An 11,691-nucleotide genomic window follows, 5' to 3' on the forward strand; every position below is an offset into this window, starting at 1 on the left:
AAACACCAGAGAACACTGGGGCTCCACGTGGGGTTCCCTCTTTACCCAGAGCAGCCTGAACATGCTTCCAGTCTGACAGCGGCACTCTTGGTAGGTAAAGGTCGTCTGCTTTCTCTTGTCTTCCCTGCGCTGAGTTTCCCGAGTCAGCACAAGCTACCCAGACCTCAGCATCCGGCCTGCCCAAGGGAAGCCCTTCCTGGGCTGGATCAAGACCCAAAGGAAAAAGGACAGCACGTCAAAGGCACTGCGTGACACGGCTGCTTTATTGGCTAACTCAGGGTATAACAGCGGCAGACCAGGCCCCCTGGTCTAGAGACACAAACATCTTCACCAAGGGCAAGGCCGAGATGTCCCCTCTCATCTCAGCTTTGCAAGGATGATCAGTCCTTTATATTGGATAGCTTGAAATTCCATAGACCCAGGAACAACGAGCACCTGGAAAGGCGAAGCCACAAGATCCTCAAGGGAAGTGGTCCCACTCGTGCTCACGGCCTTCGGGAGAGGTCTGGTGCTCCGCCTCGATCTTACGAATGTCCTCCTTGGTCAGCGGTTCACTGCGCACATGCTGCAGCATCTGAAGGCCTGTGACGGGAGTGCCCAGAGGTGGTGAGGCAGGGCCCGTGACTGGGAACCCAGAGCAGGCCAGAACCCACCCGAGGACATCGCAGGGCTGGATGTCACCCCAACTCAGGCCTTCCCAGGTGTCTCATTCCCACCTCCCCACCGCCTTCTCCTCCCTGACTGACTGCTGGCCCCAGAATCGGCAACGGTTCCTGCCCCCTGCTTTCCCAGGGACTCAGGCAATTCTCCCACAGATTTGAAAAATACCCAGCGCTGTCAGGACCTGACTATGAAGCCGTCAGCCACAATTCCAGCAGGCAGACCTACCTTCGGCCTGAAGGTCAGGATGGTCGATCCTGAGGCAACTCATCATGTACATCAGCCATCGTTGTGCCCTAACAGGTCCGGTGATGATGATGCGAGTGTAGCTGCAGGCCACATAGTATCTGTCCAGTTGAATGAGGGTGTTACTGTGCTCCTCGATGCACCGGAGGTACTTGTCATCTTGGCCTGTGAGCAGGAGAGGCGGGGGACAGGACATGTGAACCACCAGCCCTTGGGGGATGGAGAGGTGACCTTGGAGGTGGGAAGCTGGGACAGTCGGGAGTCAGAGGATGAAGAAGGCTGGGAACCCTGGGAGGGCTGGGAAGGAGGTGCAGACAAGGGCTACCTACCGAATATTTGCTCCACTTCTTCATCTTCAACGAGAAGGTTCACTGGGTCCTCAAAGTTCGCAGGTACCGTCCACCACGGCGTCACGATGGGAGCGCTCTGTCCCGTGCCCGACATTGCTACTACGGACTCAGAACGGAGTAGAAGCAGCCAATGGGTTGAAACAAAACTTGTCAAAGGGAAGAAGCACCCAGGACCCTTGTTATACAGACAAACACCTCACTCCCTTGACCCGCCCTAGGGAGGGTATCCAATGGCCAGAGCTCCTCTCCAAAAATCCTATCAAGTGATCTACTCTCGGCTTAGTCCTTTCACAGGCAACCAGGTGTTTGCTCAGCACTGCCTTTTCAGACGTCCAGGAAGCAAACATTTTCTTCTCTGTAATTCCTGAGGATTTTGGAGAGCCCCTCTTAGCTTAATGTGAGCCAGGCCAGAGGTTGAAAATGGAAGGTGCTGGAGCAAGAAGGGGCTCCCTAGATCAGACAGGTACTGGAAGCCAACAGACAGGCAGCCAAACAAAACTGGGATTATAGTGTGGGCTGCATCAAGAGAAAGTAAATAATACAGGGACATGCCCCTTACTGGAGGGAGCAAAGAGGAGCCGATTTTAGGATTTGTCTGTGTGATTCAAAGGTGTCTGGGGAAGCAGAGCTCAGTTTTAAAATGGGACAATTTGGCATTGCTCTTAGCAACGTTCATTCAGGAAGTAGGAAGAATACTTTTTTTTTTTTTTTTAAGATGTGTTTATTTATTTGAAAGGCAGATTTACATACATGGTGGGGGGAAGGGAGGGGAGGAAGAGACAGACATCCATCACTTCATTCCTCAGATGGCTGCAACAGCCAGAGCTGAGCTGATCTGAAGCCAGGAGCCAGGAGCTTCTTCCAGGTCTCCCATGTGGATGCAGGGCCCAAGGACTTGGGCCATCCTCTGCTGCTTTCCCAGGCGCATTAGCACATTATCTGATCCTATTTTAGTATATGTGCTGCCCAAGTGAGCACAAGGACCACTGATCCAGATCCCAGAGTTCTCCACTGGGTTCACTGACATTCACACCAATGCTCTCCAGAAACACCACCACAGATACACTCGGAAGTTTACCAGTTCTCTATGCATCCCTCAGTCTTTTCCATTCAACAACTTCAGACATCTCAATGCATTGTGGCAAGAATGTCAAAACCAGTCTTTGGTTTCTCAGGGCCAAACTTGGATCGGACTTGTCAAGGTTCAAAATAGAAGCACTTGGGTCCTGTGTAGTGGGTAAAGCTGCCACCTGTAGAGCCTGAATCCCATGTGGGTGCTGGTTGAAGTCCTGGCTGCTCCACTTCTGATCCAGCTCTCTGTTATGGCCTGGAAAAGCAGTAGAAGATGGCCCAAGTCCTTGGGTCTGTGCACCCACATGGGAGACCCAGAAGAAGCTCTTGGCTCCTGGCTTCAGATCAGCTCAGCTCTACCCATCGTACCGTTTAGCAAGTGTACCACAGATGGAAGACATTCTCTCTCTCTCTCCCTCTCTCTCTCTCTCTCTACCTTCCTTCCTCCCTCCCTTTACTTCTCCATAACTCTGTCTTTCAAATAAAAAGAAAATAAGAGGCTCTTGTGTCAATTCTGACAATAAACAAATCAACTTGGGACATTATGAGGAAGAGTGCTTAGGCATGATTGTCTAATCACAAATACCACAAAACACTCTGCTGGCACCACAACTCACACAAAGGTCACTGCAACAGTTCACAGAATTGGCCTTTGCAAACTTTCTGCCCAGCGATTCTCTGCTCAGCCCCACTCCACTGTTACCCTTCGTATTAACCAATGGGGCTAGGACTGTTCCAAAGATTGTTCCAACACATCTACATCCTCCTCCAGTTTGCTTTTCAAAGTTTCCCCTGGCCCCAACCACTTTGCATATGCTCATCAATGACTCTGGCACACATCAATGACTGCATTGCAATGCTTCTTAGTCCCAAGCAGATATCATTATTCTTTGGAGATTCATTCATTCTCTCTCTCTGAGAGATAGCTGAGTTTTGATAGAGTTGAAAGTCAAGATGAGTATTATGAGGAAAATTCAGTTCCAGAATGACCAGAGAGGAAAAACTGCCTCTTGAAGTGTTGGAAAGAGATTTTTGGGGGCTGGTGCTGTGGTGCAGTGGGTTAACGCCCTGGCCTGAAGCGCCGGCATCCCATATGGGCGCTGGTTCGAGACCTTGCTGTTCCACTTCTTATCTAGCTCTCTGCTGTGGCCTGAGGAAGCAGAGGAAGGTGGTCCAAGTCCTTGGGCCCCTGTACCCATGTGGGAGACCCAGAAAAAGCTCCTGTCTTCGGATCGGCACATCTCTGGCTGTTGCAGCCAACTGGGGAGTGAACCATCAGGTGGAGGACCTCTGTCTCTCACTGTCTCTCTCTGCCTCTCCTCTCTCTGTGTAACTCTGAATTTCAAGTAAAATAAATAAATCTTAAAAAAAATCAGTTGGAGGGTGAAATGTCATCAATTGATGCAATTGAAAGTGATCATTTCCTGAGAAAAATGCGCAGGAGTTTTCTCTTCGCTCTGGTGGCAGAGAAATGCAATAGCAGATGAAGAAAGAAAATGAAAATTGCTGAATCTTTTTTTTTTTTATTTGACAGGTAGAGTTACAGACAGTGAGAGAGAGAGAGAGAGAGAGAGAGAGAGAGAGGTCTTCCTTCTATTGGTTCACTCCCCAAATGGCCCCCAAGGCCGGTGCTATACCAGTCCGAAGCCAGGAGCCAGGTGCTTCCTCTGGTCTCCAATGCGGGTTCAGGGCCCAAGCACTTGGGCCATCCTCCACTGCACTCCTGGGGCATAGCAGAGAGCTGGACTGGAAGAGGAGCAACCGGGACTAGAACCCGTGTCCATATGGGATGCCAGTGCTGCAGGCAGAGGATTAGCCAAGTGAGTCATGGCGCTGTTGTGGCCATCTGAGTAGTGAACCAGCAGATGGAAGACCTCTCTCTCTGTCTCTACCTCTCTGTAACTCTGTATAATAATCAAGGTATTTACTTCGGAAGCATTGCAATGGGAGATTTGTATGCCAGAGTAAACGATGAGCATGTGCAAAGAGCTTGAGGCAAGGGGAAACTGAAAAGCAAAATGGAGGAAGATGTAAAAGATGTTTTGGAACCATTCTAGCCCGAGTGGTCAATAGGAAGAATAACACTGGTGCTCAGCTGAGTAGAGTTGTTGGGCAGAAGTGTTTGCCAAGGTACCTTTTGTAAAATGTCAGAGTAGCCTTGTGGTTCTGACAGAGTGTTTTGTGCTAGTCATGCTTAGGCAAATACACTATCCTGCGCCCACACTGGATGGCAGCATTGCAGAAGGCAGCTTAACCTGTTGTGCCACAACACTGCCCCCTTCTGTTATGTTTCTTATTTGCTAATTACAATTATCTTTTTAACTTTTTTTTTTTTTTGTACTGGAATCTAATGGACTTTTGAGATGGTATAATTAGATAGAGCTGTTTAATCTTCCAATCGCCCCAAAACTCCCTTCTTTTCCTTCTTCCTATAGTACTCTATTTTAAAGTTCTACTCATGAATGTTACTTAGACTATCAACTCTTACTTTTTCTCCAGGAAAACTACCTTCATTTCACCCACCTTTTTTTTTTTTTCCAAAAGATTGACTTATTTATTTGAAAGCCAGATTAGAGAGAAGGGGAGAGAGAGAGTGAGAGAGAGAGAGAGAGAGAGAAATCTTCCACCTGCCAGTTTACTCCCCAAATAGCCACAATGGCAGGGGCTGGGCCAGCCAGAAGCCAAGAGCCCCGGGCTGCTTCCAGGTCTCCCACGTGGGTGCAGGGGTCCAAGGACTTGGGCCATCTTCTACTGCTTTCCCAGGCACATTAGCAGGGAGCTGGATCAGAAGGGGAGCAGCTGGGTCTCCATCTGGCGCCATATGGGATGCCGGTGTTGCAGCTTTTCCAGCTATGCCACAACATTGGCCCTTTTTCCTTTCAAAAGAGAGTTTCACTAGATGGTGTACTCCTCTGTTGACTGTTGCTCTCATCTCTTGAAACATGCTATACAGGTTGAGCAGCCCTAACCTGAAATCGGAAATGTTCCAGATCCAGAACTGATTGAGCGCATGACATCCTAAGTGGGAAACTCCACACCTGGTGCTATCTAACACATGGCAGTCACAATGCCAGCCAACCACGACACATATATAATGCCTTCCCTTGGCCAATAGCGTGATGCAGTGGTTCAGCTGCATCGCAGAGCACTGGTTGAAGTCCTGGCTGCTCCCCTTCTGATCCAGCTCCCTGCTAATTCATCTGGGAAGGCAGCAGAAGATGGCCCTGCCACTCAGCATGGGAGCCCAGATGAAGTTCCAGGCTCCCAGCCTCAGCCTGGCCCAGCCAGGATATTGTGGCCATTTGGGGAGTGAACCAAAGTTTTAACACTTTCCTTCAGGCCATGGTATAAGGTCTATAGGAAACAAGTTTTGCGTTTACACTTGGGTCTGAGCCCCAAGAGAGTACACTGTAGAAGTTTTCAGAAAGTGTGGGAGATGTGTGTTAGGAAGGCTATACGTGGATTTCAAACTTTTTTTTTTTTAAGATTTATTCATTTATTTATTGGAAAGTCAGAGTTACTGAGAGAGAGAGAGAAGCTGGTGTCCCTATGGGATGCTGGCACTGCAGGCGCTGGCCCACTAAATGTGTTTTAGTCCTGTGGTGCCTCTTGATGTCCACCCCCCCTCACTTTATCTGCATCTTTCCTCTGTTTCTCGGTAAGGCTTGCCACAATTCTTACTATTTTATTTTTTTAAATAAACAATTTTTTAGAATAGTTTTACATTTTCAGAAAAATTGCAAAAAGATACTGGGAATACCCACCCATTTACTCAACACTCAGCTTTCCCTATTATTACCTTGTGATATGACTGTTACAATTGATGATTCAATAGTTAGAGTATTAGGCTCGGTGCTATGGCATAGAGAATAAGCATGGCCTACAGTGCCGGCATCCCATATGGGCACTGGTTCCAGTCCTGGCTGCTCCACTTGTGATCCAGCTCTCTGCTATGGCCTGGGAAAGCAGTGGAAGATGGCCCAGACACTTGGACCCCTGCACTCATGTGGGAGACCCAGAAGAAACTCTTGGCTCCTGGCTTGGCATTGGTGCAGCTCTGGGCACTGTGGCCATCTGGGGAGTAAACCAGTGGATGGAAGACCTCTCTCTCTCTGCCTCTATGTAACTCTGCCTTTGAAATAAACAAATAAACATTTAAAAAATGGTAAGAGAGAAATGTTCAAAAATAGTTACAGTATTAATTAGTTAATAGTATGCTTTATTCTACTTCCTTATTCTGATTAGTTTTACCTAATGTCTTTTTTTGGCTCTAGAATCCTAAGATACCACATTGCATTTAGCCATCACGTCTCCTTAGGTAACTCTTGGCTGTCAAAGATTCTCAAACATCGCTTGTTTTTGATGATCTTGATAGTTTTAAGAATTGTTAAGTGTGTTATAAGATGCCCTCTAGTGGAGTTTGCATGACATTTCTCTCATGATTAATTTCAGCTATGAGTTTTAAGGAAGATCACACAAGTGCCACCTTCATCACATCATATCAATTCATATTTGAAAGGAAGAATGACAGAGGTGGAAAGATAGGAAGAGAGAGAATGAGAGAGAGGAAAAAAAATCTACCTTCAGTCAGCTGGTTCACTCTCCAAAAGCCTACAGTAGCCAGGGCTGGGCCAACCCAAAGCCAGGAACCAGGAACTCCATCCAGGTCTCCCATGTGGGTGGCAGGGACCTAAGTAACTGAAGCCATCATCTGCTGCATCCCAGGAACACTGGCAGGGAAGCTGGAAGGGAAGCAGAGACAAGACCCAGTCCCAGGCACTCCAATACAGGATGCAGGTATCCCAACCGTGGCATAGCCCATTGCACCATGCCTCCCCTAATTGACTTGACTTTTAATGTTGACCTTGATCATCTGGCTGAGGCAATCCTTGTCAGGTTTTTATGTGACAAACTTAAATCTCTCTCCCCTTTCCATGCTGTGTTCTTTTGAAGGAAGTCACAATGTACAGCTTATACCTAATGATGAAACCAGGAGGTATGCTCCACCTCCCTGGGACAGTATCTACATGCATCATTTAGAATTCTTCTGTATGGAAAACCAGTCTTCTCTCCCTCATTTATATGATTTTATACACACACACACACACACACACACACACACACAATCTCACTATGGACTCACATCTTTCTAATCTTTTCTCAGACATCAGCTTTTGTTTTTGTTCTATTTTGTTTTTCTTTTCCCCTTGGCTTCTGCTCTAACATTTTCTTTCTTTTTCAGTTTTGCTTTAGTGTTCTTCTTTTTTCTCTAATTGTTGGAGTTGAGAGCTGACCTGTGTTCCCATTCTTCCAGCTGAGAGGTGCAGAACAGGTTCGCTCCCCACCCCATCCACTCGGTCAGGCCCCTCTGGTGCCCATTTAGCAGTCTCATCTGTGCATTCAGACTTCCAACCCCGTGTGTCTCCTGCTCGTGACCTTCCTCTCCTATGAGGATTGGTTCCATTCCCTTGTGTCCTCAATTTGCCACTCTCAATGTTCATATTGGTTGTTTTGCCATAGAAAGAAAGGGTGACTTTTTATTTTTCTTTTCAAGTCTGGGCAAGAGGCCTACAAGCCCTGTCAAACACTACATTGACCCTGCTGATTTGGCTTCTTTCATGCCATGATTTATTTTCCATTATTTTAAAGATAATTGTGGCATTTCCAATTATGGCCAGCTCCTAATTCCAGGAACTATTGTCAGTGTTAGCCACCAGATGGAGCTCAGTCTGACCTTAGTTTTATTCCCAGCTAGTTCTTTTATTTTTCATTTTAATCAGCATGTAATCAATGCATATATCTATGGGATATAGTGTGATACTTCAACATCTGCATACAATATGACTGATCAAATCAGGGTAATTAGGATATCCATCTCCTTATCATGTATTTGTTTGGTGGTTTTGAGCTCCTCTTAGGTCTTCATAAAATATCATAGGTGGGCCAGTGCTGCGGCTCAATAGGCTAATCCTCCACCTTGCAACGCTGGCACACCGGGTTCTAGTCCCGGTTGGGGCGCCGCATTCTGTCCCGGTTGTCCCTCTTCCAGGCCAGCTTTCTGCTGTGTCCCGGGGGTGTAGTGAAAGATGCCCCAAGTCGTTGGGCCCTGCACCCCATGGGAGACCAGGGTAAGTACCTGGCTCCTGCCATTGGATCAGCACGTTGTGCCCGCCGCAGCGCGCCAGCCGCAGCATGCCGACCGTGGTGGCCATTGGAGGGTGAACCAACGGCAAAGGAAGACCTTTCTCTCTGTCTCTCTCTCTCACTGTCCACCCTTCTTGTAAAATATATATATATATAAATATATATATATATAATAGGTATTGTGAACTATAGTCACCTTACTATACCTACGAACAAAATTCTTCCTACAAAACTATTTTGGTATCAGTAAGTTTTTAAAAAACTTATGTTTAATAAATATAATTTTCCAAAGTACAACTTTTGAATTAGAGCAGCTTTTCCCCCCATAACCTCCCTCCCACCCTCAACCATCCCATCTCCCACTCCCTCTCCTATCCCATTCTTCATCAAGATTCATTTTCAATTATCTTTAGATACAGAAGATCAACTTGGTATATACTAAGTAAAGATTTCAACAGACTGCACCCACACAGACACACAAAGTATAGAGTACTGTTTGAGTAGTAGTTTTACCGTTAATCCACATAGTACAACACATTAAAGACAGAGATCCTGCATGGGGAGTAGGTGTACAGTGACTCCCGTTGTTAACAATTGACACCCTTATTTATGACATCAGTAATCACCCAAGACTCTTGTCATGAGCTGCCAAGGCAATGGAAGCCTCTTGAGTTCACAAACTCTGGCCTTATTTAGACAGATATCAGCCAGTTTTTTGAGAGAGAAATGGAACATCTTTTTGCCTCAATTTTTCAGCTGGTTTCCAAAGTACTTCAAATTTTAAAAACTCACTATAGATAATCATGTTCCAACAGGGGGAGGGAAAAAACCACTAGGTTTATACACATGGTTCAGCAAAACTGCTTACTCTTCTGAGTAGCCAGTGATAGCTATATCCACTCCCGCCTCACCCCGCAGCCAGACCAGAAGGAGAATACATCAGCGATTAGGAGATTATGTTCCCTGCCTGGTCTTAACTCATTGTTTTCTTCTAAGCTGTAAAGGAAAAATTCAGAATACTGACAGAAATATATCAAAGGAGATTTCCAAACAGATCCTTTACATAGTTCACATCATATTACTAATTATTACCCATACTGATTTCTCAGCTCCTGGTCTATTAAGATTTATTTATTCAAAAGGAAGAGTGACAGAGAGGGAGAGAGATCTTGCATCCACTGGTTCACTCCCCAGGTGGCTGCAATGGCTGGGGCTGGTCCAGACTGAAGCCTGGAGCCTGGAACTCCACCTGGGTCTCCCCCGTGGGTGCATGGGTCCAGGTGCTTGGGCCATCAGCTGCTTTCTCAGGGACATTAGCAGGGAGCTGGATCAGACGTGGAGCAGCCAGGACTTGAACTGGTGCTCTGATGTGGAACGCCTGTGAGGCAAGTAGTGACTTCACCTGTTGCCCACAACGCCAACTCCTAAGGTCCTGCTCTCACAGACTTCCTTCCCTGAACTGTGGGAAGGAGAAGCTGATGATGGAGAGGACCGTTCCCTCATTTATAGCTGAGATGACAGGCAGCAGTCACACAATAAACTTTCCACTTAGCAGTTAAACTCTTCCATTTTTTAAGAAAATTCCTAGGTGAGCATGCAGAATTTCTCATGACAAAGAAAGAAATATTTCATTTTTTTTTTTTAGAAATACTTTACAGACATAAATACTTTGACGAACCAGGTGGTGCTTTCAACTTCCCACTTGCCCTCCACCCTCCCATTCCCACTGGCTGCAACTTGTCTGAACACTCTTCGAAGCATTGCTCAACAAAAATCTTGATTCTCTAGGCCTTGTTAGTGCTGTCTTATCAAGCCTGTCTTGGTCTCAGACAAAGGGCAAAAAATCTCACATGATGTGGCGAGCTTTGGCATGTCTCTCTCAACACCCTTCAAGAACGAGCTCCCCGCTATGATGGGAGAACTTGAGGCAGAAAGTATTGAGCAGCTGTCAGTTAAGAGAGCTGTCTCTCCCAGGGCATGCCCCTTCCCAAGGCATCCCACATCCACCGCCTGATCCATGTGGAGCTCAAAGGCCTGGAATCCATTCGACAGCTCAGGATGAATTAGTAATATTGTTAAAACTGTCATCACTGGTGAGTCTGGATGGTGTACCAATGAGAAGACACACAACAACAGAATTGGGTGGCTATTTCTAAGCTTGGTTGACGCATTAACGTAGAACAGGAATTCCAAAACTTTAGCAGAAGTACTCCCAAGAAAAAGACCTTTAGACAGTGCACTTGGCGACCCACTACGTGGAAGATGACCCAGGTTAACAGACAGACTCACAGGCAGTGGTGAATGGTATGACTGGCTGGTCAGGAACCCGGAGGAGTCAAGATTACAAGCTTGGCGACAGGCAAGTGTAATAATGCATCTTGGGGCCAGTGCTGTGGTGTAGCGGGGTAAGCTGCCACCTGCAGCACTGGCATCCCATATGGGCACTGGTTTGAGCCCCTACTGCCCCACTCTCTGCCTCTCTCTGATTCTCAAATAAATGAAATAAAAAAAAATGAATTTCAGACAAGTGATAAATTAAATGCAAAACAATAAAGTCTCTAGCAGACAAATGGGGCCCTTAGATCTCAAGGAAAAAATACATTTATTCAATAGGAAACACACACAAAAAATCAAGCATGAAAGAACAACTTGTAGATGAAAAGACATTAAAATTTAAAGCACTTCCAAATGATACTATTAAGAAACTGAAAAAGGCAAGCCACAGAACTGAAAGATATTTACAACACATGACGGTATTTCAAAATGATTGTAAGAAAGATTTTTTTAAAAAATTGATTTGTAAGGCAGAGTGACAGAGATATAGGAAGAGATAAGAGATCTTCTATCCACTGGTTTACTCCCCAAATGGCCGCAAACAGCCAGGGCTAGGTGAGTCTAAAGGCAAGAGTCAGGAACTCCATCCAGTTCTCCAGAGAGGATGGCAGGGACCCAAGCACTTAGACTACTTATGCTGTGTTCCCATGCACATTAGCAGGGAGCTGGGTTGGAAGCAGAGCAGCTGGAACCAAAACCGGTGTTTATATGGAATGCCAGCATCCCAGGTGGCAGCTTAACCCACTGCACCACAACACCAGCCCTCTTCAAACAACAACAACAAAGTATTCATTTATTTATTTATTTATTTATTTAAACTTCAGAGTTTCAGAGAGAGGGAGAGACAGAAACAGGGATAGAAAGATGTTCCATCTGTTGGTTCACT

At 46.3% G+C, this 11,691-nt stretch overlaps 1 protein-coding gene across 2 annotated transcripts; it reads right to left on the reverse strand.

The window, feature by feature from the left end:
• Positions 1–250: 250 nt before the first annotated feature.
• LOC127487085 (putative KHDC1-like protein) lies at positions 251–9,048 on the reverse strand. Of its 2 annotated transcripts, XM_070074644.1 has the most exons (5): positions 8,985–9,048; positions 6,909–7,069; positions 1,236–1,355; positions 889–1,071; positions 251–582 (listed from the first exon to the last, which is right to left on the reverse strand). In XM_070074644.1, the coding sequence occupies exons 2-5, from the start codon at positions 7,000–7,002 to the stop codon at positions 461–463; spliced, it is 519 nt and encodes a 172-aa protein (XP_069930745.1). In that variant the 5' UTR covers positions 7,003–7,069; positions 8,985–9,048; the 3' UTR covers positions 251–460. The 2 variants fall into 2 exon arrangements, with proteins under 2 accessions (XP_069930745.1, XP_051687494.1); XM_051831534.2 differs by lacking the exons at positions 6,909–7,069; positions 8,985–9,048 and having other exon boundaries at positions 1,236–2,670.
• Between the last annotated feature and the right edge of the window lie 2,643 nt (positions 9,049–11,691).

The sequence above is a fragment of the Oryctolagus cuniculus genome, chromosome 5, assembly GCF_964237555.1.
Source record: "Oryctolagus cuniculus chromosome 5, mOryCun1.1, whole genome shotgun sequence".
In the NCBI taxonomy this organism is placed as follows: Eukaryota; Metazoa; Chordata; class Mammalia; order Lagomorpha; family Leporidae; genus Oryctolagus; species Oryctolagus cuniculus.